Here is a 27,187-nt window from a genome sequence, read left to right on the forward strand (position 1 = left end):
CATTTTGCTACATATACAAATATGCCTTAGACCTAACATAAACATATTGAATAATGATTTTGATAGATCTTTTATAGTTTATAAGCAGAGTGCTGTGTTGTCGCTGACGAGCATGAGAAGTAACCCGTGTCTGTCCCTGAGCGGTGCTGGGCATGGCGAAGAGAAGTGGGCTTTGGGCCCTGGTAGGTGTGCCGGCCAAATCAGGACCTGTAGGAGCAGGTGAAGTGAATATTTTGCAGCTTTCACCAGCAATTCCTATAATGGAAGAGAAGATTGGGGATCGCAAAATGAAGACTGTGGTTTCCTTGTCTACATTGATCTTACTCACCAGATAACTGCTTGGCACCTTCATTTTGTTTTAGTGAGCATCACCTAAAATAGCAGTTTCTAGCTAACTGCCTGGGGGTCTGTTTTTATGTTCCTTTGATATGCAAATAGTCAGCTACCTCACAATTAAAGTTTCATGCCCTGACCAGTAAATAAATTGGGCAAACAAGATGAGGCAAAACAAGGCAATATAGCAAATGTGAATGTAATTGTGTGAGAAAAAAAAAGCCTTGTCTTTTATTCTGTTCCTGAGAACCCATTGCCATAGCAACACATTAAGTTCTTTTCTTACATCTTTAGGCAACATGAAGTGGTATAATCGATATCAAGTATTGAAACTCACTGGGGTATTAACAATAACATTGCACTTAACAAGACAACACAATAAACAGGTCCACCTGCTAAATATACCTAATGCAGTTTATGTTTCCAGGAAGCACAAATGTCTTCTAGAATTTTTCTTAGTTCTGCTGTTTCATTGTGGGAAATGTAAAGTTCAAGTATCAACTTCCTTTACAGGAAACAGAGTTCACTGCACAGCAGGTTGTGGAGGGCGTCAGATAAGAAAACTGGTTTCTTTCCTCCTTCTCTGTCTGTCAAACATCTGTCATCAATCCTCACTGTCTTTTCTGAGGATTTATCTCCCCATAAAACTGAATCAAAAAACTAGAATCTCTCAATATAGTAGTCACTAGTCATGCCTCTGAGTACTTGAAATGTGGCTAAACCCCACTGAGATGTGCTACAAATATAAAACACACATTAAATTCTAAGTAATCAGCACAGAAAAAAATTATGTAAATTATTTTGTTAATGATGTTTATATTGATTACATATTAAAGTAACATGTTGGATATAATGGCCCTCTTCTTACCTTTTAAATGTGCCTACGAGAAAAAGAATGTGCATTTGTGGCTCACTGTCTATCTCTGCTGGGCAGCAGTGCCCTGGGGCTGAACGCATGTCACCCATCCAGGGACGACAACCCAATCATTTCTCCACTTCTCCCTGAACGACTCCTTTTCCACTCCGTGTTCCTGCCCTCTCTGCTTCCTTGTTATTTACTTTGTTTCTTGTTGCTATTTTCCCCCTTATTTATTCTATTTCTCTCTCTGAGATTTGAAATAGAGAGAAAGGGGAAGGTCCTGCTTAGAGAGAGGAGGAAAGAAGGGCGATGAAGTGGGAAGGGATCTGTGGTTCACCATCTGTTCTGTACATACGTGTCCATCCACCTTGAAAGTTGGCCCTAGAAAGAACTAAAGAGGGGCAACCATGGTTTTCAGCGACTCACCCCTCATTCTCTGAGGGACATCTCTAATCGTGACGTTTCCCTGAGATGAAGTATGCTCTTTCCTCAGGAGGGAGCAAGTAGACAGCTACTTTTACAAACCCTCGCTCCTCCAGCTGGACTTGTCCCTCAGGTCAAGCCACTAATTTGGTTGTTGAGACTAGGGGAAGCCTAAAAGTCATTGGACTGCAATAAAAAAAGGGTGGGGTCACTACATTAAGCTGTGGGCACCTGTTTCTGTCACCACATGGCTCATTCTCTCTCTTGACTTCTTAGACATTTTATTGTAGCCTGAAAAATGCCACACACCCCAAAAAAGTCCAAATTCGAATCCCTGGGATCCATGAGTTTTTACTTTACATGGTAAAAGAAACTTTGCAGATGTGATTAAGTTAAGGATCTGGAGACAGGGGGATTACCTTGGATTACCTAGGTGTGCCCAGTGTAATTCAGGGGTTTTTCTAAGAGTGAGGCAAGAGGTTCTAAGTCAGAGAGAAGGTACTATGATGATGGTAGAAGAGGGGCATGTGGGCCAAGCAAAGTGGGTAGCCTTTAGAAGCTGGGGTACAAACAAAAAAACAGGAAATGGATCCATCCCAGAGCCTTCAGAAAGAACAGCCCCACCAACACCTTCATGTTTGTTGGTCTGCGGAGAATGATATCAGACTTTCAGAACGTAAAATAAGCAAGCTGTATTGTTTAAGTCGGAAGGTCTGTGGTAATTTGTTGTAGCAGTCATAGAAAACTGATATAACCTGAAAAGGCCAGGCACAGCGACTCTTTCAGGCAGGCCCTAAGTGGTCGGACCAGTCCGGCTTCAGCTCCGCTCCCCAAAACTAGTGTGCAAACCAAACCTGTGAGGCTTCGAAGGGTTCGATGGAAAGGAAGTACCGTTATATTCGTCACTCTGGCCATTCCAGAAGGGCCCTGATAAATCCCATCCTTTCCCTGCTTTGCCCCGTTCTCTGTGTCCATTCGTCAGAACTCCGAAGGCAGAGGGGTGCGGAGGGACTTGAGAGGGAAGCCTGTTCCAGGTCTGTGACATCATGGTGAAGCTTGTTTTCAGAGACATGAATTCAGTAACTGCAGGTTCTGGTCCCAGTGCTGTCCCAAGCCTCCCTGCTCACCTGCCTCAACCCTGCTCTCACGCGCCCCGTGGCTACGCTCATAACTCAAGACTACACGCACTTATGGGGGCTGCCGGGTGCCCTGCTCTGTGACAGGCATCATGGTGGTGTGGTGTTTACAGCACATTGCTGCTTCCTCATGGAGACGCTTACAGAAAGCAAGTCTACATGGATAACATGGGACATGTGCAGTTTCTCTGGCTATGTTAGAAAATGAACAGGTCAGACAAAAATGCATTATACTTTGTTAGAACTTTATTAGTTCATGATTATAGTAATTATCACCTATTCTGTCACTTGAAAAATTTAAAGCAGCTTGATAATTATCATTATTAAAAATACAAATATAGTTCTTTACAACTTACAGAGTAAATTTACATATATATGATTTTGTGAAACTGAAAATAAAATCTCCGTTTGGCATGAAGACATGAGTATTTGAGAAGTTTATGTGGTTCCCCAAAGTTTTGTAGAGCATATTGGATAAAGTCTACAGTAGAGCCCAGATCCTCTGGACTCCAGGCCCTGCCTCGTCTTTTCTCAGTTGCACAGTAGACATTTCCTGTGCGACTTCCTGTGCAGTTCGGCGCTGAGGCTGCAGGCGGCCCTGAGGCTGCAGGCGGCGCTGAGGCTGCAGGCGGCGCTGAGGCTGCAGGCGGCCCTGAGGCTGCAGGCGGCGCTGAGGCTGCAGGCGGCGCTGAGGCTGCAGGCGGCCCTGAGGCTGGAGGCGGCCCTGAGGCTGCAGGCGGCGCTGAGGCTGCAGGCGGCGCTGAGGCTGCAGGCGGCGCTGAGGCTGGAGGCGGCCCTGAGGCTGCAGGCGGCCCTGAGGCTGCAGGCGGCCCTGAGGCTGCAGGCGGCGCTGAGGCTGCAGGCGGCCCTGAGGCTGCAGGCGGCCCTGAGGCTGCAGGCGGCGCTGAGGCTGCAGGCGGCCCTGAGGCTGGAGGCGGCCCTGAGGCTGCAGGCGGCGCTGAGGCTGGAGGCGGCCCTGAGGCTGGAGGCGGCGCTGAGGCTGGAGGCGGCCCTGAGGCTGCAGGCGGCCCTGAGGCTGCAGGCGGCGCTGAGGCTGGAGGCGGCGCTGAGGCTGCAGGCGGCCCTGAGGCTGGAGGCGGCCCTGAGGCTGCAGGCGGCCCTGAGGCCGGAGGCGGCGCTGAGGCTGCAGGCGGCCCTGAGGCTGGAGGCGGCCCTGAGGCTGCAGGCGGCGCTGAGGCTGGAGGCGGCCCTGAGGCTGCAGGCGGCCCTGAGGCTGCAGGCGGCGCTGAGGCTGCAGGCGGCCCTGAGGCTGGAGGCGGCCCTGAGGCTGCAGGCGGCGCTGAGGCTGCAGGCGGCGCTGAGGCTGCAGGCGGCCCTGAGGCTGCAGGCGGCCCTGAGGCCGGAGACGGCGCTGAGGTTGGAGGAGGCACTGAGGCTGGTAAAACTTATCCATAACCACAGCACAAGTCACCATGTTGCTGCAGCCTCCCAGCTTCTGAGGAGCGTTAGGTCATAGGCCTTAATTCATACAGAACTGATACTTCGGGGAGGGTAACAGGTTAAACAACTGGGCCTTTAGACTATAATAACAGAGAAACAAAATTTGAGTAAAAAAACAATACTGAAAATCTAGGTCAAATTCTCAAAACACCAGGAACAAAAAAATGAACAGGTGCTAAAATAAGCACAAGCATGTCCCAACACAAACTGCCATGATTGTTGAATTGAATGTCTTTTTTGTAATTCAGTTCTCCTATAACATACACACAATGGGAAAGAATCCAGTTCTTTAATATGTGCTTTAGAAGATCTTAAGAGCTACTTTTTTTGCCTGTCCCTGCATTTCTTCCCCACCCAACCCTCAGCAACATTGGAAATAAGCACTCTGGTCACCAAGGAGAGGGGGGCAGTGCTTGGCCAACAGGAGCTCCCTATTCATTCCTGGGTGTGTGGTAATTGGTCCAGAGGTGGTTTTATGATGCAAGAAAGGCCAGTCAAGGTTTTTCCCTTTACATAAGCCCTTTGGACTTAATATATGTAGGAAAGGGGCATGTGAACTACATAAATTAACTAAAGCCAAACAAAGTTAAGTCAGGGGGTTGCTACATGTTGCTTGACACAGAACTCAGCTGATTGGAGATGCAAGCAGACCAGGAGAAGCCTCCAGAACAAAGAAAATGTCTGCAAATATTGATTAATAGCTACTCATCCATAACTTATCATTTATTCATACCATAATACCATACAAGAGAAAGACAAGACCACAAAAATACACTTTATAGTTAAATAAATCCCTATATTTTTTTCACCCTCTAATTCCCCCTGCCAACAATTTTCCATAGAAACGACAAACAGATATAATCTCAACCTCTAGGGATGGTTCGAGTCCACCACTTTGTGGAGTAGCTTTTCTTGTTTGTCCTCTCTGCTCAATAAACTTGCTTTTGCTCTGACCTCCTGTCTGGCTCATATCTTGAATTCTTTCTTTCCTGTGCAAAGCCAAGGAAAGTTGGCTCAAGTCCCGACTTGGGATTCACCCTTCCAGTATCAGAACCGGCAGGCAGACCAATCACATCTCCCTGGGGACCTGAAGAAGACTTTCTGCTGAAGCTCAGCAAGGACAGGCTGACAGAAAGCTGTATGAAGGAGGGGAAAAGCCTGGTTGTATGGGGCTTCATTCTAGTCCCTGTGGCTCTGGACCCTCCACCTTTTCCTTTGAGCCTATGAACTACCCTCAGAACAATTGTCACCAAACTGGTTCTGTGACAGAATGGTTCTGTCCCAGGATGGTTTGGAACATCCAGGCTCTCGACTCATGCAAGAAAGAATTAAAAATCAAGTCCGAATAAGAATGAAAGCCAGTTTTATTTGAGTAGAAGAGAAGAGGCTAGGACGCCGGTTTCTGGAGACAGGATCAGGGCTGGAGCCATCTGCTGCCCCCTGGATGCAAGTCTTACAGGGCACCATGGTGAAAGACACAAAAGTACACCTCCTGGTAGAAGCAAACAAACTTGTGAGTGAAATGCGTGCCAGGCGAGTTAGTTCTTGTGTTTTTATGTGTTTTCAAGAGTGGGTTGTTTCTGAACTTTGTAGCACCAAAATCTGACTGACCTTCTATTTGGGAAGGGGTCTTTTCTTAACATGGTCTTCGGGAGTGTAATGGAGAGTCCCGCTCTACACCGCTTCTACTGTGGTGTCCGTTTTCATTATAATGATGATATAATGAGCTTTGGATCATTCTCTGGTCGATTTTCCTCCATCTTGGATTGATCCGGTTTTAGCCCATCCTTGTTGTTGTTGACTTTGAGCACCGCAGGAGTTTCCTGCCATTACTTCATTTTGATCATGTGTGAAGGGAGGGGCTCTGCTGAGAGGACCTAGTGGCTGATAGGCCTGTGATGTGCACCCCTACTTTCTCCTTCCACTTGTCGAGAATTTTCCCTAAATTCTTTCCATCCTGTCCACAATCAGGCTGCATATTACAATAGACTGCATCTTTTCCTGGGGCGGGTTTGTTTGGGTAGGAGGAAGAACCTGCCCACTACGGAGCAGGGGTGGTGAAAGGTGCTCTCCTCAGTTGTACAAAATGTGACATGACAAACCTTTGACCTTCCTGCAGTAAGAGTGAAGAGACCCCAGTGAAACTTTGGACATCAGGCCTCATTGCCTCCTCTTCTTTGAGCTATAGAAGCTTCCTATAGGTTGGAAGGAGATTTTCCTAAACTGAGGTTCTGATGGCCAGTAGTAAGGTGTGATGTCAGGGGAAGGAAAATTTGGGGAGAACATGTAGTAGGTAAAGGAAAAAACTGCTATTTAGAATTTTTAGAACCCTGAAATTTTTTTTCTTCATGGGATTTTTTTGGGTGACATTGTATCACAAAATTCCACAAGTTTCAAGTGCACAACTCAATAAAACTTCATTCCACACTGCATGGGGCACCCATCTCCCCAAGCAAAGTCTCTTACAGTTACCATTCCCCCTTTGCACACCTCCACCTACCCTCTACCCACCTTGTCCCCTGGCTAACACCACACTGTTGTCTGTGTCTATATATATTATTATATATACATTATATATAAATACAAAAAATATATATTGATTTTAGAGAGGGAGGAAGGGATAGGGAGAGAGAGAGAGAACCATCCATGAGAGAGAACATGGATTGACTGCCTTCTGCACGACCCTCACTAGAGATCGGGTCCACAACCTGGGCATGTGCCCTGACCAGGAATTGAACCGGTGACCTCTTGGTGCATGGGTTGATGTTCAACCACTGAACCACATGGGCCAGGTTACTTTTTTTTTCTTTTTGCTTAATCCCTTCTCCTTCTTTCTTTGAGCCGCCAATCCCCTCTCCTCTGACAGCTGTCAGTCTGTGCCATCGATCAGGGATTCACTAGTAAATAACAGAAAAATTCACTGCTGTCAAATCTATTTTTAAATACCAGAAGTGATAAGTTCTGCAAAGAAATCTTTCTTAGCTCTTAGTCAAGGAAGGCCTGTCTAAAAGGTAACTAAGACAGCATTTGAATGACAACAAGAAGAAAACTAGGAAAAATCTGGAGACAAAGTATTCCTGGGAGAGGAAATAGCTAATTGAAAGTTCTAAGACAGGAGATGTTCAGTATATGTGAAGAACAAAAAGAAGCTTGGTGTTGCTAGAAGGCAGTATAGTGTAGTGTAGTGCAGGGTTTTCCACCTGAACACTGCTGGCATTTGGGACTGGACAATTTAAAGAGGATGTAAAGTTATCACTAATTAGAGATAATATGAAATACTCTGAGATACTCACGGGAATCAACTAAAAAACAAGAAATGTGTAAGATCTATAGAAACAGAACTGTAAAATACTCCTGATGACAAAAGAAATTATGAACAAAATGAAAAGGCACATGTGTGACATAGAAAAACTTAATATCATAAAGGATTAAGTTCTCCACAGAAAATCTGTAGCTCTAGCATAATTCCAGTATAAATACCAACAGGGTTTTATCTTGCACTAGAGAAAGTGATTATCAAGTCATATGAAAATACAAGCAAATCAAGAACAGTAAGAAACACTCTGAAAAAACAAGAGTAATGAGGGGAGGTAGCCTATTGGTAATTAAAGCATATAAAATTTTAAGTAGTTATAGTAATGTGTTCCAGATTTAAGAATAGACAGTGATGTAATAGAATCCATTAATATAAACATGCACATGGCAACTCAATAACTAATAAAAGTGGTATCGCAAATCAAAGGGGAAATATTAAGAATTAAATAAATGCTATCAGGATAACTAGGTAGCCATTTGGAATATATAAATTGTATCTAAACTAACCCTTTAAGCAAGAATAAGTTCCAAATGGATCAATGATTTAAATGTATATATTAAAAACAAACAAACACCTTGAAACTACTAGAAAAAAATTATAAAAACTGAGAAAATTATATATGACAATGAAGTGTGGAAGATATTTCTAATTAAAATATAATATTTCATATCCATCTGGTGTGGCCAGTAGATGGAATGTACTGAGAGGTCTCAGTTCAATTCCCGGTCATGGCACATGCAAGAGGCAGCCAATTGATATTTCTCTCTCACATCAATGTTTTTATCTCTCTCTCTTCTTCTTCTCTCTCTCTCTCTCAAAAAATTAAAATACAATATCTTAAAGCTTTAAAAGAAAATAAGATTTAAAATGGTGACTATATAAAATTTTTCTTAAAAATTAAGGAAAATCAACTATAAGAAAAGTCAAAAGAAAAAAGACATACTAAAAAATAGATTTGCAACCTTATGACAAATGATCATTTTACACATTAAAAGCATGGATTAATCAATAAGATCAGCAACTCCAAATTTGGCAGGATAGTAAGAAGCTAGAAAAATTCCTGAACAAGTGGAATGCTGAAACTGAGACAAGAAAATTCAACAAGGCCAAGCAATTTGAAGGACTTAAAGCCAGCTTCTGAATTGCAAGACTTTATCTTCCCCAACCAAGAACGCTTGAGAGCAAACGGCTTATATCTCCCCTCCCTAACCCAAGAATATCTAGCTTAAATCACCCTAGTCGGGGAAAATAGGGAACAGAAACCCAGTTAATGCCATTTGTCCCAGCTAAACCCAAGGACAGATAAAGTCAGGGAAACAAATAATAAAAATCCTGATTAAAGCCAGACAGACCCAAGATAAAAAATAAAACAGTAAAGCAGACCAAAGAATAATCCAAAACCCCCCTATATGCTCATTTTAATGCAATAACATATTAAAAATGCACCCCGAAAACTGATGAATATTCTGCTGAAACCCTCCTCTGAGATTCTTTCCCACAGAAAGAAAAGAAAAAATTCCTCAAGACAAAGACCGAGTGTGGGCTCGCTCTACAGCAGGCTCATGTCCCTTCTCAGGTCCCCATGAGACTTGCCATCAGGGAAGCAGCGGGCAGCAGCAACTCATCCTGGTCTCACCCCCTGATCCTGTCTCTAAGGCCCCCTTTTCTCTCACTTCCCAGTGAGCTAAAAGCACCCCACCTTGGCTCACCGCTATCACTGTGACCTTGACTTCCCAGCGAGCTGACAGCAGCCAAGATTTGGCTCACTGCTTTCCTAGAACGTTTCTAGGGAACCAAAGCAGAGACCACCTAGGCTCTCTCCTGTTGCTGCTTCTACCCTAAATCCTCCTTTTGTTTAACTGTCCCTAGCTTTAATAAAGGCACTCTTAAAATCACATGGACTCATGTTGAAAAATCTTTCTTACATGAAGTCAAGAGCCCACACACTATAGGTTGTCCCTTTGCAGTAACACAAATACCGTATGATTTCACTTGTATGTAGGTTATAAACAATATAAACAAACACACTAAACAAAAACAGACTCAGATACAGAGAACAAATTGATGGTTGCCAGAGGAGAGGGGTATTGGGAAAGTGGGTGAAAAAGGTAAAGGGATTAAGAAGTACTGATTGGTATTAACAGAATAGTCATGGGGATGTAAAATACAGCATAGGGAATATAGTCAATAATATTATAATAACCATCTATGGATCCAGATGGGTACTGGAAATATCAGGGGGATAACTTTGTAAAGTATATGATTGTCTAACCACTATGCAGTACACCTAAAACTAAAATAAAATCATATTAAATATAAACTGTAATTGAAAAAATGTAATTTAAAAATGGTAAAAAACAAAAACAAAACAACTCAATATAAATTTAGGTTGTCTATTTACCATTTTCTAGTTTAACATTTTTGAACTATCTAAATGTGTTATACTTCAAAAGACTTACTACAATGAAAATTTTTGAAAATAGAGATGACTTTGGCTACTGTTTCAGTATGTTTCAATAAAGCCTATTACTCAAATAATGACTGTGAGTGGATATTTTTATAAAAATTAAAAAATGTTGGGAATTTCATAGCTGAGTTGACATAGTATGAAAATTATGGATGAACTAATAATGTATAAAATTTACCTATGAACTGAAGCAGTTTATAACAAGCAATAACTGTTAAACCCTTCACACAATCGCTTTTCCCTTTCTCCATTCCCAGCTATTAAACTGACCAAAAATTTAGGAAAAGTTTTAGATTTCCAGGTGAGTCAAAATTGGATATTTAGGAAACTTTACTTAGTTCTTTTTTTTTTTTTAATCCTCACCCGAGGACATTTTTTGTTCAGATAGAGTGGGAGGGAGGGAGAGGAAGAGAGAGAGAGAGAAACATTGACGTGAAAGGGACACATCGAGTGGCTGCCACCCGCACGACCAACCAGGACTGGGGACAAACTGCAACCGAGGTACGTGCCCTTAGCGGGAACTGAACCCGGGTCTCTCTGGACCACAAGCTGACGCTCTAATCGCTGAGCCAAACTGGCCAGGGCAAAACTTTACTTAGTTCTTAAGAGGCATGGTGATCCCAGCTAACTTTTGAATTAAGAATAAACTACTAAACTAGAACTCAGAAAACCTAGACTCGGAGTCTATCTTGATGGCCGATATGACATTTGGACACAAGATGAGAGGAAGTTCAGACTCTCCCCAGTATCCCAAGTATATGCACAACAACCTGGCACAGAGAAACAATCTATTAATCCTATTCCTCCCTTTATCTTCTCATTCTGATGCTGGTTTTGTTCATGGGTCAGTCTCACCCAGAATAAACCGTTTGAAGCATGTGTATTAGTTCCATTTGGTTCCACTGCCCACACTGGGGGTAAGGGTGATTCACATGGTTTAAACAAGGGAAATATAATTTTCCTCCCATGGTAAAGAATATTTATACTTGAGAAGTCCTGGGCTGATATGGCAGCCCCATTGCTGTTATCGGGGACCCAGGTTCTTATTATACTCGAACCTACAAGTCTTTTATTCTCAAGGGCTCTCTATAGTTCCAGATGGCTGCTTGAGCTCCAGCTATCAGACCTGGTGAGCATATATTTATGAGTGAAAGAAGACAAGCACAAAGGAGTGCAGAGGGGTGGGCAAAAGTAGGTTTATAATTGTGAGTACATGAAACACAGAGTTTATGCTTATGTTATTATCTATTAATTATTGTATTATTTATCATTGGAACAACTGTAACCCCTATTTTTTTTGTTTTTTCAAATTTTATTAACTTATTTTTGTTACAGATGTTGCTCTATTTTCCGCCCGACCCCCTTGCATTGTTGTCCATGTCCATTGGATATGCATACATGCATTTAAGTTCTTTGGTTAGTCTCCTCCATCCCCCCCACTCTGCCTAAGGTTTGTCAGTCTGAACCATACTCCTTTCTATGTCACTGGGTCTATTTAGTTCATCAGTCCACACTGTTAATTATATTCCACAAATAAGTGAGGTCATGTGATATTTCTCTTTCTTTGATTGGCTTATTTCACTTAGCATAATACTCTCGAAGTTCCTCCATGTCGTCTTAAAGGATAATAGATCTTTCTTTCTTACAGCTGTATAATATTTCATTGTATACATGTACCACAGCTTTTTTACCCACTCATCTATTGACAGACACTTGGGATGTTTTCAGATCTTAGCAATTGTTTAAATAGTGCTGCTATGAACATAGGGGTACATATATTCTTTCTGATTGGTGTTTCAGGCTTTTTAGGATATATTTCTAGAAGTGGGAACACTGGGTCAAATGGCAATTCAATTTTTAATTTTTTGAGGAAACATCATAGTGTTTTCTATAGTGACTGCACCAGTCTGCATTCCCACCAGCAGTGTACTAGAGTCCCCTTTTCTCTACACCCTGCCAGCACTTGCTGTTTGATGATTTGTTGATGCAAGACATTCTGGCAAGTGTGAGGTGATACCTCATAGTCATTTTAACTAGCATCTCTCTGATGATTAGTGACATTGAGTATTTGTTCATATGTCTTTTAGCCATTTGTATGTCTTTTTTGGATAGGAGTCTATTTAGGTCCTCTGCCCATTTTTTGTTTGGGTTCTTTGTCTTCCTTTCATTGAGTTGTATGAGCACTCTGTATATTTTGGAAATTTCCTCTTACCTGATGTATAATTGGCAATTACGGTCTCCCATACAGTGGGTTCCCTTTTCATTGTGATGGTTGTTTCCTTTGTTGTGCAGAAGCTTTTTAGTTTGATATAGTCCAGTGTGTTCATATTTTCCCATGTTTCTGTTGCTTTAGGTGATGTATCAGTGAAAATTCTGCTGCATATGACATCTGAAATTTTGTTGCCTACATTTTCTTCAGGATTTTTATGGACTCACAAGTCACATTTAAATCTTTTATCCATTTTGAGTTTATTTTTGTGTATGGTGTAAGTTGATGGTCTAGTTTCATTTTTTTTTTTTTTGCATGTAGTTGTCCAATTTTCCCAGCGCCATTTGTTAAAGAGGCTGTCTTTACTCCACTAGATGCTCTTGCCACCTTTGTCAAATATTAATTGAGCATAATGTTTGGAGTCAATTTCCATGTTCTTTGTTCTGTTCCATTGATTTATATGCCTGTTCTTATGCCAGTAGCAGGCTGTTTTGATTACAGTAGCTTTGTAGTATAACCTGATATGTAGTATTATGATCCCACCTACTTTGTTCTTCTTTTTCAATATTGCTGTGGCTATTCAGGGTCTTTTTTTGGTTCCATATGAACTTATGAAGTATTGGTTCTAGTTCTGGGAGATATGTCATTGGTATTTTGATGGGAATTGCATTGAATCTATAGATTGCTTGGATGGTATGGACATTTTAATGATGTTAATTCTTCCAATCCATGAACAAGGTATGTGCTTCCATTTTTTTTTTTTTTTTTATATCTTCTTCTATTTTTTTTCCAGTGTTCTGTAGCTTTCTGCAAATAGGTTCTTTACTTCTTTGCTTAAGCTTATTCCTAGGTATCTTAAATTTTTTGCCATGATGGTAAAGGGGATTGATTTTTTGGTTTCTCTTTCTGTGAGTTCATCATTGGTATATAAGAATGCCATCGATTTCTTGAAGTTAATTTTGTATCCTGCTACTTTGGCAAATTCACTTATTAAGTCTAGTAGATTTTTCATGGAGTCTTTAGGGTTTTCTATGTACAATATCAGGTCATCTTCAAATAATTACAGTTTCACTTCCTTCTTTCCGATTTGGATCCCTTTTTATGTTTTTTTCATGTCTGATTGCTGTGGTTAAGACTTCCAGTACTATGTTAAATATGAGTGGTGAAAGTGGGCATCCCTGTCTTGTTCCTGTTCTTAAGGGAAATGTTTTTAGTTTTTTCCCATTGAGTATTATGTTGGCTGTAGGTTTTTCATATATGGTCTTTATTATCTCAAGATATGATCACTCTATTTTCACATTGCTGCACGTTTTTATCAGAAATGGATGCTGGATTTTGTCTTATGCTTTCTCAGCATCTACTGATATGATCATATGGTTTTTATCTTTTATTTTGTTTATGTGGTGTATCACATTTATTGATTTGAGAATATTGTACCAGCCTTGCATCCCTGGGATGAATCCCACTTGGTCATGGTGAATACTTTTTTAAATGTATTTGTGGATCTGATTTGCTAGTATTTTGTTCAGAATTTTGGCATCCATGTTCATCAGGGATATTGGTCTGTAGTTTTTTTCTTTGTAATGTCTTTATCTGGTTTTGGAATTAGAGTGATGCTCGCCTCATAACATGTGATTGAAAGTCTTTCTTCTTAAAGTTTTTTGAAATTGTTTTTTTAAATTAATTAATTATTTCATTAATTTATTTTTGTTACAGGTGTTTCTCCTTTTTTTCCCCATTGACACCTTCTTCCCTATCCCCCCCACCCCATCCCCAGCTTTGTTGTTCGTGTCCATTGGTTATGCGTACATGCATATGAGTTCTGTGGTTTATCTCTTCCCTTCACCCCACCACCCCCTCTTCTGAGGGTTGTCAGTCTGTAGCCTCCTTCCACGTCCCTGGGTCAACCCTATTCCTCTGACTGTTATGTTCATTATATTCCACAAATAAGTGAGATCATGTGGTATTTGTCTTTCTCTGCTTGGCTTGTTTCTCTTAAGATAATACTTTCCAGTTCCCTCCATATTGTCTCGAAGGATAAGAAATTTTTCTTTCTTACAGCTGTATAGTACTCCATTGTGTATATGTACCACAGCTTTTTGATCCACTCATCTATTGATGAACACTTGGGCTGTTTCCAGATCTTAGCTACTGTAAATAGTGCTGCTATGAACATCGGGGTACATATACTCTTTATGGTTGGTGTTTCAGACTTCTTAGTGTATATTACTAGAAGTGAGATCACTGGGTCAAATGGAAGTTCAATTTGTAATTTTTGAGGTAACACCATATTGTTTTCCATAGTGGCTGCACCAGTCCAAATTCCCACCAGTAGTGTACTAGAGTCCCCTTTCTACATACCCTCACCAGGACTTGTTGTTTGATGATTTGTTGATGGCGACCATTCTGATAAGTATGAGGTGATACTTCATTGTTGTTTTAATTTGCATCTCTCTGATGATTGAATTTTTTGAAATAGTTTGAGGAGAATTGATGTTAGTTCTTCTTTGACTGTCCGACAATATTCCCCCATCAAGCCATCCTTACCTGGACTTTTGTTTGCTAAGAGAGTCTTGATTACATCTTTAGTTTTCTTAGTTGTTATTGGTCTCTTCAAGTTTTCTATCTCTTCCCAGTTCAGTTTTGGGAGACTGTTTCTAGAAATTTGTCCATTTTGCTTAGATCGTCTAATTTGTTGCCATATAATTGTTCGTAGTATTTCTTCATGATCCTTTGTATTTCTGTGGTGTCAGTTGTTACTTCTCTTTCATTTCTGATTTTGGGCAGTTGGGTTCTCTCTTTGTTTCTTGGTGAGTCTGGCTAAGGGTCCATCAATCTTGTTTATCTTTTAAAAAAACCAGCTCTTTTTTTCATTGACCCTTTAAATTTTTTTTTATTTTTTATCTTTATGTTGTCTATTTCTGCTCTGATCTTTCCTATCTCCTTCCTTCTACTTGCTCTGGGGTTTTATTTTTGTTTGCTTTCTAGTTCTTTAAGTTGTGTGGTTAGATAGCCAATTAGAATTATTCCTTGTTTCTTGAGGTAGGCCTGTAGTGTTATGAAATTCCCTCTCAGAACTGCTTTCCCTGCATCCCATAGATTTTGTGTTGTTATGTGTTCATTTTCATTGGTTTCCAGGAAGTTTTTAATCTCTTCCTTGATCTCCTCAGTAACCAATTCATTGTTTAATAACATGCTATTTATCTTCCATGTGTTCAAATATCTTTGCATGTTCTTATTGCAATTGATTTCTAGTTTCATGCCATTGTGATCTGAGAAGATGCTTGATATGATTTCAATCTTATTGAACTTGTATTGACTTAGTTTGTGTCCTAACATGTGGTCTATCTTTGAGAATGTCCCATGTGCACTTAAGAAGAATGTGAATTCTTCAGTTTTGGGGTGTAATTTTCTGTAGATATCTATTAAATCCATTTGATGTAGTACTTTATTTAGAGTCTCTGTTTCCTTGTTAATTTTTTGTCTAGAGGATCTATCCAGTGATGTCAGTGAGGTGTTGAAATCCCTTGCTATGATTGTATTGCTGTGGATTTCTCCTTTGAAATCCTACAGAAGATTTCTCTTTTCTTTCTTTCTTTCTTTCTTTCTTTCTTTCTTTCTTTCTTTCTTTCTTTCTTTCTTTCTTTCTTTCTTTCTTTCTTTCGGAGAGAACGTGAATGCTGTCCCACACTACCACAAATTATACAATCAGTTTCTCACATTTGGGGAAATGGCAGGGGTCAGCACATTGGAGTGCAATTGATAAGCCTCGCCTTGGGGAAACCACCTTTGTGATCATGGTATTTCCCCTGCCAGGTAAATATAGAAGATTTCTAATATATTTGGTGCTCCTATATATCTTACTGTTGGATTGGTCCTTTTGATATTATGTAGTGGCCTTCTTTGTTTCTAGTTATGGCCTTCATTTTGAAATGTATTTTATCAGATATTGCTACACCATCCTTTTTTTCTTCCCCTTTGCTTGGAAGATTTTTTTCTATTTGTTTATTTTCAACCTATGTGGGTCTTTTGTTGTGAGGTGGGTCTCTTGTTAACAACACATATGAGTCATGTTTTCTTATCCAATCAGCTACTCTGTGTCTTTTATCAGGGCATTCAGTCCATTTACATTTAAGGTGATTATTGATATGTACTTATTTATTCCCATTTTTGTTTAGTGTGGTTATATTTTTCTTCCTATTTCTTCTGCTAATTATAGCAGTCCTTTTAACATTTCTTGCAGTGCTGATTTGGTGTTAATATATTTCCTTAGCTTTTTTTTTCATCTGGGAAGCTCTTTATTTTACCTTCTATTCTGAATGATAGCCTTGCTGGATAGAGTAGTCTTGGATTTAGATCCTTGTTTTTCATGACCTCAATTACTTCATACCATTCCCTTCTGACCTATAGTATTTCTGATGAGAAGTCAGCTGATAACCTTATGGGGGTTCCTTTGTAGGTAACCTGTAACTTATCTCTTGCTGCTTTTAAGATTCTCTGTCTTTAATTTTTGGCATTTTAATAACTATGTGTCTTGGAGTGGGCCTGTTTGTGTTCTCCTTACTTGGAGCTTTCTTTGCTTCTTGAACTTGAATTCCGTGCACTGCCAGCCCACCCTTTCATGCCTCCACAGACCTACCAAGCTCAATTCAGTGTCCTTTTTTCCTGTCTGTGGTTACATGGTCCTCTCCAGCTGCTTTTCTGTTGCTTTTTCCCAGTTATTTGTCTTTATTTTAGTTGTACTTCCAGTTTGGTCTTGGGAGATGACCTGTGTAGCTTCCATTCACTCTGCCACCATTTTGGAATCCCCGTGTCAGGTGCCATGTGTGCTCTTCATGCCAGTTACCCAGTGCATGGAGCCCCAGAGAGGTCTTTAGGTCCTCTTCAGCACCCCTGAGGAAAGTAGAGGCAGCAGCCCCCATCACCACCCCCTGCCACTTCCCCAGATCCACACCCCACTTGCTGCACTTCAGGCTTCAAAAGTAGACTCATCGTCTCCAGGTGCACCACTGGCTGGCAGTGAACAGGTTCGTTCCCAGTGGGGGCAACAGTCAAGGAGGCAAAATTGGGTGCCCTAACCAGCTCTGCAAGGAAGCCCCTGGTCTGGGTCACAAGGACTGGGCCTCTTCTGTGGAGGAGAGGTGGAGAATGGGGCCACTGCAGGGTCCGTGGTTGGTCAGGGGTTGCGGAGCCCACCTGCAGTGGGAGGGCAGCACACAGGAGCCCGCGCAGCAAAAGCAGCTGCCTCTGGCATCACCTTCCAGGTTGTAAACCTACTTTTCCCACCTTTTATGTTGTATTTGGCAGTTACCAATGTATTACCTCTCAGCTACAAAACTACTCTTTTTTTTTTCCCCGCTTTGTGATCCTGATACTTAACTCTGTAAACATTACTTCTTGTCAGTGTATTCAATATTGGAGTTACCAATAAATGGTTTTTCCCAGGTTAGGTGGCTTAGTTGGTGGAAGTTTCCTGTACACCAAAAAGATTGCAGATTTGATCCCCAATCAGGACATGTGCAGGAGGCAACCATTCAATCTCTCTCTCTTTCTCTCTCTTTTTCTCTGTCTCTCTCTCTAATCAACAACAACAAAAAAATCCTCAGGTGAGGATTTTAAAAAATAAATAAATAGATGGTTTTGCAGGGACACTGCAAATATATAGCAAGAAGAAGGGGTTTCCCTTCCTGGTTCCAAAATATTGTTTCTGGTATGCATGACAGCTATCAAATTGGCATGTGAGTGGCCTGGCAGTGCTTACATCAGCAGTACCCACAGACCCATGCAGGCCTGTTCATCCAAGCAAGTCTCCACAGTAGGCAGGCCATATCTATGTACCAGCTGCAGCCCATAATTTACAGCAAGGTTCTTATTCACCAGAGGCTTCCTGTTCCTGTGAGAGCTAAGCCCTCTTCAACCTGGTCTGAATCTCAGGGGTAAGGGTGGAGCCCTCTTTAAATTTCTAGTGTCTTACTTGATCATGTGAAGCCCTAGAAATAGTAGCTAATTCTATAGATGTATCTGCTACTTCTATACTGCTCAGAATCCTCCTTTCCCCATTTCGCGGTTAATGACCTTTTACTAGTTAACAATTCACTTTTTAAAATATATTTTTGTTGATTTTTTTGGATAGAGAGGAAGGGAGAGGGGGAGAGAGATAGAAACATTGATGAGAGAGAAACAACGATTGGCTGCATCCTGCACACCCCACAAGCCCGCAACCTGGACATGTACCCTGACCGGGAATCAAACCCACAACCTCTTGGTGCATGGGACAATACTCAATCCACTGAGCTACACTGGCCAGGCAATAATTCTTTATATTAAGATTCCCCTGTTGAAATTATTGGTGTACTTTCTATCTCCTGACAAGAGTCTGTCTGATTGACTAATTCCACTAATATGAAGTTCAAAAATCAGGCAGAACTAATCTCCAAGGGTAGTGATAACCTCTGGGAAGGTATTGACTGAGATGGTCATAAGGGACCACTCTGGAGTGTTGGGGATATTTTATATTTTAATCTAGGTAATGGTTTTTTGAGTGTATGTACATGTAAAAATCCATTGACCTATATGATTAAAATGTGTACATTTTACTCCATGTAAATTATTCTTCAATCAAAATATTGGTGTGGGGGTGGGTATGTGATCTAGATTGTAAACTAGAAGAGGAGGTAAAGAAATGGATAAAAAGTGAACCTTTTGGCCTGGCTGGTGTGGTTCAGTGGTTGAGTGTTGACCCATGCACCAAGAGGTCTCTGGTTTGATTCCCAGTTAGGGCACATGCCCAGGTTGTGGGCTAAATTCCCAGTGCATGCAGGAGGCAGCCAATCAATGTTCTCTCTCATCAATGTTTCTGTCTCTCTCTCCCTCTCCCTTCCTCTTTCTCTGAAATCAGTAAAGGAAAATAAATTTAATAAAAGTAAAGTGAACCCTTTGTAGCTGAACCAACCCCTTTAAGCAGTTTCCTAGTAACATCACACTGCAGGTACTCTCAATGTCATGGGCCTGAACAAAAACATATGAACATAAGTAGCTACACAGTATACTTAGCTCAAAATCAGGGTTCTGTTAGCTAAGGAAGGAGAGTGGATGCTGGTGTAGGGAACTGGTAATTGTCACAACAGGTACTATATTAAATTTACTAAATATTTATTCAGTAATAGCCATTGTATTAAGCCCTGAAGATATAGCTATAAACAAACTGTTAAGGCCCCTGCCCTCATGAAACTTACATTCTAGCTAGCACTTGGTTCTCAGTAGATTCAAAAAATGTTTTTTGAATAAATATGTGAATGATAATGAAATGCATGAATATGTGAATGAGGGAATAAATAATAGCTGTTTAGATGGGAATAAATTACTTAAGAAACCACAATCACAGCTATAATCTTGAGAAGGCAGTCTGCCCCAGCAGAAAGAAATGAGCTATCTCTGAAAGACTGGCAGAGCTGGTACATCATCCAAGAAAAACTTGAGAAAGCTGCAAATCTCCACTCGGAGGGACTTCTCTGTGGAGACGAGAGTGGAAGTCCTGCTAGTGGGAGTACAGATCAGTGTGTTGTTTCTTCCAGAGCCCATTTGTCTCTGCTATATCTCCCAGACATATGGTTTTTGAATATAATGATTTTTAAAAAGCTTCCACTAAAAAGCACAGTCGCCAGATTGTGGGGAAGCACATGCTGCCCGTGAAAGATAAGGAAGCATTTCTAAACCCAGGCTTGTCAGGGAAGAGTGCGCCCGGAACGAGGTCTCTGAGCTCTGAGCTGGGGCTCAGCAGCAGAAGGGCCTGCCGAGACAGCTTCGAGGCTTTTGTCACTGGAAAGCACACACACAAAAGTCCTTTAATTTAGAGAGCTGACTTGGATAAGACCCGCCGCCTACCATAGAGTGAAACATGAAGAAGACCACAGATTGTGGGCTTGGGGCTATCACTAGAGAGAGCAGGGTGGACTCAGAATTTTGAGGGAAGAATGTTCATATGATAATGGGAGACTAGAGAAGGAGTCCAAGTCATAATTGTTTCAAATGTTATAAGTACATAAATCAAGAGAAAAGCCTTAATGGTGGTTATCTTGAAGGTGTTAGGATGTGAATATGTAGACACTGGCTACCATGTTATTTAATAATAACACTGAAATCCTGTTTGGGGGGCTATTTTTTATAAATTAAACAGAGGGTTTAAAAATAATAATAATTTTAAAAAGCCCAGGAAGACAGGGCTTTTGCTCCCTTAATGTATAGCTGTGAGTGATGCCCCATCCAATTCAAGTTCTGTTGACCATAAAATGGAGGTTTCCAATACATAACATGAATGTTTGCCAAAACACTGAAACTACTTGGAGGATGAGTAAACTTTTTCTGGCAGACAGGTATTCATCTTTGAAAAAGTTTACAAAAAATCATAAATCATAAATTGCATTACCATTTTCCATCTCAAAATCAGAAGTTCTAATAGGCATTAGCTATTAAACAGGTGTTTTGCATATAATTTTTATTCAAACCAGAAAGTTTTGTGTGTTTAGTCAATTCATATTTATTTATTTATCCTCACCCGAGGACATTTTTCCATTTTTTATTCAGATAGAGTGGGAGGAAAGAGAGGAAGAGAGAGAGAAAGAAGCATCGACGTAAAAGGGACACATGGAGTGGCTGCCACCCACACGACCCAACCAGGGCCGGGGACAAACTGCAACCGAGGTACGTGCCCTCAGCGGGAACTGAACCGGGTCTCTCTGGACCACAGGCCGACATTCTAACTGCTGAGCCAAACCGGCCAGGGCTAGTCAACTCGTTTTATAATGAGATGGAAATGTTCCTATAATGATGTTCAACTGCAATGGAAGGGTTAGTAATAGGATGCTACTGTATAAAGAATACTGTGTATTTAATTTTTCACTTATTTGCACATACCCTGACTCATTCTAAAAAAGGAATTTGAAGTAATTTGAAGCAGAAACACAACAACATGAAAATGTAAATAAAAAGGGAAAACAAAAACAGTACCAGGGCGAAGAGCAGGTCACGACATGGAGGAAAATAAAATAAATGCATTCTGTCAGGGATTACACAGTTGCCATCATTTATTTCTAAATTTATATCTGAACTTTCCTGAAACAAAGACAAAAAAAGAAGATGGATAGTTACATGGCTCTCCTTATGTAAAGGGAAAAATAAAACCCTACTATTTCTGCAGAAGGATGTGAAATCCAATGGCCTGAGTTATAGAATGAGTTATATAATCTTAGGTAAGCAATCCGAATTTCTGGGTACCTCTGATTCTTTAAAAATGAGGAGCTAGGGGACTTTACAAGGTGATTTCTTCTGTCACCAGCTGCAAGGGAATTCTCAGAGCTTCCCAGGTGGGAATATATTAGGGAGCAGCTAGGGACCAATATCTTTGACGTGAGGGAGAAAGCAGGAGTGAGCAGAGGAATAAGCTGAGCTGTGAAGCAGGCCCAGTGTTAGCCTTAGTTGACTCATGGGATCTCAGGAGCTAATGCAGCCCAGTGGTGTCAGCTCGTGTTGAACCAACATGGCTAGAATGTCCACTTCAGTCAGTCTCTGGAGGTAGGCCACTCTAGAAAGTGACCCTGGTCAGTCGGCTCTCTAGGGCAGAAGCAAGCCCTAAAGAGGATAGTATTTGAAGACACTTCCAGCAGCTGGAGCAACAAGTTCTTCTCTGAAGAGGGATCTGGTTGGGGCATCTCCATATCCAACAGACAGGTGAACATCTAAGTCACAAAGTACGCACGGCTGGGTGCAGTATAGTATTCCTACCCTCCACTTTGTTACACTGAATCACTGTAATTTAAGACATGTCTCTTACAGCAGCTAGTATTGTCTTATTTAACACACATATTTACACACGCCTAACACTTGAATAAGACAAAGGGTGTGGTGCCCGTGTACTAGACTGAATACTCCTACTTCACTAATGTGAGAGTTGATGCAGGGTCTGGACATAGCTCTGAAGTGGAGAGAATTTGTCATCATGGCTTCAACTTACTGTGACTTACTCAGCTTCTCATTCCTACTGTCAGCCACTCTACAACTTCATAAACCCAATGAGCCCAATCTGTATCTCCATGCTCCTCACACTTGCTCCTTTTGAAAACCTTTTAGTATCTTTGTAAACTCAGCTCTACTTATAGTAAAAGTTATAGAAGGATCATACATACACTGAGAGAAATGAAGAAAATTTGGGGATATTGTAAACTCAAACAATCCACCAAGACGGTATGTAGATATATTTTAGAGTCAGCCCTCTTTTCAACTACATGACTCCAAGCCTGAGTCCTGTGTGGCTTTGGCTACAGCAGGAATTAAAATGTGGTCACTCACAGGGCTCTCTCTGAGCCATCTCATAGGCATTCTCAAGCAATTCTTTCAGGCTCTCTGCTTTAACCCTCTCACCTCTGGTGTCCACTAAGAACCCACATGAAGCATAGTCACACCAAAGAGGCTGTCATCCATGGCTGTCTCTGATAGCTGGGAGAGATGACAAACCATCTTCTTTAACTCGTTTTGTTAGTGCAAGAGTATATACTCTTTCCTTCTCTTTCCTCTAAAATCCCTCCTTCATCCACATTGATTCCTCATAGCAGCCCTGCTAGTTCATGTCCAAACATATCTAAATCCAAATTTAGAGTTAAGTTGAGACTTCCACTACATATACAAGGAAGTAGATTTAAGAAACAAGGTAGTAATAATAATGACATTATCAGTATAATAACCGCTAATATTTACTGAGAGCTATGTGCCAACCACTGTGCTAAATGCTTCTTAAACGTTTTCTGATTTAACTACTATCAACCCCATATAAAAGATATTCTTTTTACCATTAAAAAAGGTAAACTAAGGTACAGAGAATTAAATAACATGCCTAAGCTCACAAATCTAGAAATTTGCTGAGCCTAGATATAAACCTAAAGCTTAAGTATGCAACCACTGACTTCTGAAGATAACAAGGCATTGATGACCTTTAAGTTAGCATGTCCTGATTAAAAAACTTGAGCATTCATTACATGTGATTAGACAGAATGTGTACAGCTTGATTAACCATTCAGATTTTGTACTATCTTAAACAAATATGAAAAAAAATGACCCTACAAAATGAAACTAATAAGGAATTCTACCAAGGGCAGAACCTCCTTCTGGGTGGGCTGCTGTGTGATTAAATGCTTCAGTATTCACCCATTGCCTTCACTCCCTCCCTCCCTCGGACAACACCATTAATATCCACGGTACTGGTCAGCTTTTGGTGCAGCAGCAAACAACTTTCCCAAATCAATGGCTTATAAAGCAAGTATTTATTTCTTGTTCACATTACATGAGGGTTGCAGGTTGGTTATAGTTGGGCTGGGCTTTATATGTTTTCTCATTTACGGACCCATAATAATTAGCTACCATCTGGCTTCATAGTAGAAGACAGAAGCAAAAGAAGCTGAGCCATTTCATGCACATTAACTAAAGCTTTTGTTCAGAGGTGTTATTTGTTGTGCTTGCTAACAATCCATTGGCTTAAGCAAGGGAGTATACTTTGTCTACCATGCTGGTGGTGGACATGACAGGGTGGGGAGGGAATGAATAATCTTGAGCAAATAATTAGATCAATCTATACTATCTGGGTCTGCTGCAATTTCTCTGATCATACCTACCCAGTCACAGAACCTGTTCTTCTCTGTCTGACCCTCTGAGAACGCGGTGTGTGCTAGACTTCTGTTCCTCTGCCTTTTCCTTTCCCTCTGCTGTTGTCCTTAAGCCAGCCTTTTATACCCTCCCCCTTGGTTTCAGGCACATCATTTCCCTATATATTGAATATCTCTACCTAAATATCTTTCCAGTACCACAAACTTAGCTTATGCAAGACTAAATTTATTATGTATCCTGCTATGTCCTAAATGTGTGCGTTCCTCATATGCTGTGAGTTAGCTACTACAACCCTTAGTTCCTCTATGTATTAACCTTAAATACAAAGCCCAGGCTTCTTTTTCTCCTTCTCTCCCTAAATTCAAGCCCCACAGTAGTCACCTTTCAGTCTCCTTTCTGTTTGATTGCTCGGTCCCTATTGCCCTGTCCACAGGGGCCAATGTAATAGGTTCCCAACCAGTCTCCCCTTCTCCAGCTTCTCCCAATTCCAATTCCTTCTCCTCAGATTTCGCAGAGCGATCTTCCTAAAACAAAATAATCATGACATTTTTCAGGTGACAGTTTTTCAGTAACCCTCTGTCACTGTAGTCCAAACTGTTGTAACCATAGCAGTACACATAGGTGACTTATGAACTGACTAGAATAAAAAGGGTGGAAATTTGTATACTCTTTTCTCTTCATTTAGCCACAGAAGCTCTATTTTATTGCTAGGCATGTCACCCTATTTGAATAAAGGATTCTTGCAATATCAAGCCAACAGATAATCTCTCACCTGTAGGATATAAGCATATTTCTTGAAGGTGTGCACTTCACAGCTGGGCTTCCGTCTGTTCTAACTATATGCCCGGCATGGGTTCTCCACAAATCCCACCTCACATACACTCTCCTGTCCAGGACAACAGCCACATGGAAATACTCAATGTCGTTCTCTTAACCAGGAGTGTTCTCTCCTTTTTTTAAAATTGCACCAAGACAACTCCTGCTCTGAACTTTAAGATGCAACCTCAAAGGAAGCCTCTACCCTCCCCATTCTCACCACAACCACCCAGGAGGTTACCTGTCTCCATTTTGGTTCTTGTAAACCCCTTTTAAATAGCACCATTTACTTTGCATTATTGTTCATTTCCTTTGCCTGTCTTCCCAAGTAATAGAAAGTTTCTTAAAGATTAAGTCATGTCTTATTTGTCTTTATATTCTTGGTAACCTGCATACTTTCTAGTACAGAACAAGTGCTCAAATAGTATTTTTATGAGACTGAATTAAAGCATTAATAAAAGCAAAGCACCCCATCCTCAACCAGAGCCCTAGAAAACTAATTGCTATTTGGATTCTGTAGAGGATATTTGCCATAGTTAAAATCACTGAATAGGTTTTGAATTTACTTTCTAGAAGAAAGTAACTCTTCTTGTCTCTCTTTCAGTTAGAATATGAGCGTGAAACCCTGACTCTACCTGTTAGATAACTTCTCATGAAACTGAGTCAGAAGTGAGTTATGTAAGGAAACATGGTTTCATCTTTGGGTGAGAGAGTGGCTGAAGCACGAATCTTCTTAAGAATGAAGGTAGTGAAGCCACTGATATCTCTTACCTGGAACTATGGTTATGTATTAGAGCAATAGTAATAAAAGAGTTTTCCCTAATGCAGCATCCATGGATTTGAGCTTGATTCTTTGCCCCTTCCAAAGTTTCTGTTTAATATGCTTAATAATCATATTGTGCTCTATATAGTTGTTAAAATTAATCAATAGAAAAAGCCTAGTTCTAAGAGATCATTTCTCACCGTCCAGATTGTAATGTTTGTAAAATTGTACGTCCTCTTCTCTGGTCACATCCTTCCCAGTTTCCAAAATCCTTCCATGGAGGTTTCTGGAAGTTGTGGTCCATAATCAGCAAAATCCCCTATATTTTCAATATGGCTGTCTATATATTCTCTGTGCTTTCTTGTTTTAATTGAAAACTGGCTTTTCCCTGAGACATTGCTTCCTCTGAAGCCATCTTCCATACTGAAGGTGTCCTCCTTGTTCTTCATGCATGTTTCTAGACCATTGTCTCTTCCTTATCCCAAAACCCACCTCCGTTTTGTGCTAGTGTCATCACCATCACTTCTCCCAAATAACTTCTGTCACAATATCTAGTTGCTTTAATACACATATGGCAGTTCTCTCATTGATCTGGCCTCTTACTTTATTAACTCTTCCAGTAATCTGATCATCTAGCCATTATTAGCCACTGACTCCCACTCTTATACTTAGACATTTTCTTGACCAAAAATAGCATACTCTCCATTATTTAATTTCAAGTATCCTGCTCTCCAACAACCATACCCTACTTTTGTGACTTGTCCTCTCTAAGACCCCAGCCCCCCAAATTATTTAAACCTACCCTAGCCCTTAATCCATTGATCTTACCACATTTTGCTGTTTCTCATCTTCATAATCTCATTATTTTTCTATTTTTCTAGTTTTTATTCCATAGTTTATTATTATAATCACCTTCTTGCACACACCTCAATACTGTTTTCTTTCTCTCTCCATTGTATTCTCCTTGAAGAATCCAGTTACATTGGAATACCAGCTTGGGCAGGTGAACATGGCTGAAGAAGGACATAGGGTTATTCCAACTTACTTTAAATCTATGATCCCTCACTTCAAGTGGGCCTTGAGAGATGTGCAGATACTTTATATTTTTCCCAAAACTTTTCACTCATTGGCTCCCCTAGACATTTACTTCACACCTATTTTCCATTCCTTAAATGTTTAATAAACCCCCATCACTTTCAGTTGATAACCATAATTTCTATTTTACTGAGAAAATGTAAATATGAAAATGGGTTCCCACACACTACTACATACACTAACATCTGCCTACCCTCTTCCATCTATACCCACATGCTTACCTCCTATTCTGTTAGTATTGATATCTGTCTGAGGTCAACTCTTCCATCAGTGCAACTGATCTCGCCTCCTCTCACATAATCAAGAGCATCTTCAGCAATTATCCCATCTCCTAGATTATCATTTATGCCCCTCCCCCCAGTGTATCATTCCCATTTGGCACTTAAAAATTTGGTTCATCTTCTCTCATCTTTACAAATCCATCCCTTATTCCATGATCTTCCATGACCATTAACTTTTTTTAAGCAAAACTCATTAGAAGAGTCTTCTAATTCACTGTCTCTTTGGTTCCTCCTTACATTACTTCTAACCTTACTGCAAGTTATCATTCTCACCGATCCCCAAGTGACTCTGTCCATTACCAAGACTTACCCCTTGCAAAATCCAAAAGCATTTTGTATTCCTCGTGCTCTTTAATTGGTCAGTAGCACTTGTCAT

General features: G+C 40.7%; 1 protein-coding gene and 1 non-coding gene across 2 annotated transcripts; both read right to left on the minus strand.

The window, feature by feature from the left end:
• Positions 1-3,232: 3,232 nt before the first annotated feature.
• On the minus strand, positions 3,233-27,187 carry LOC118622482 (proline-rich protein 2-like). The gene is made up of 5 exons (XM_036249812.1): positions 27,122-27,187; positions 24,238-24,380; positions 4,243-4,292; positions 3,999-4,156; positions 3,233-3,949 (listed from the first exon to the last, which is right to left on the minus strand). The coding sequence occupies exons 1-5, from the start codon at positions 27,185-27,187 to the stop codon at positions 3,233-3,235; spliced, it is 1,134 nt and encodes a 377-aa protein (XP_036105705.1).
• Positions 15,867-16,028, minus strand: LOC118623121. The gene has a single exon (XR_004958221.1). It is a non-coding gene; the product is annotated as a U1 spliceosomal RNA (small nuclear RNA).

This window comes from Molossus molossus, unplaced genomic scaffold (assembly GCF_014108415.1).
Source record: "Molossus molossus isolate mMolMol1 unplaced genomic scaffold, mMolMol1.p scaffold_m16_p_9, whole genome shotgun sequence".
Taxonomy (NCBI): domain Eukaryota; kingdom Metazoa; phylum Chordata; class Mammalia; order Chiroptera; family Molossidae; genus Molossus; species Molossus molossus.

Bases quoted from the DNA above. Each gene is read 5' to 3' on its own strand.
- LOC118622482 (XM_036249812.1), bottom strand. From the start codon at position 27,187: ATGACAAGTGCTACTGACCAATTAAAGAGCACGAGGAATACAAAATGC. The intron at 4,293-24,237 runs GTGACTACTGTG...CTGTTATTATAG, and splicing joins AACAGAAAGGAGACTGAAAG to TCTAAAGGCCCAGTTGTTTA. The intron at 3,950-3,998 runs GCGCCGCCTGCA...GGCCGCCTCCAG, and splicing joins CAGGGCCGCCTGCAGCCTCA to CCTCAGCGCCGCCTGCAGCC.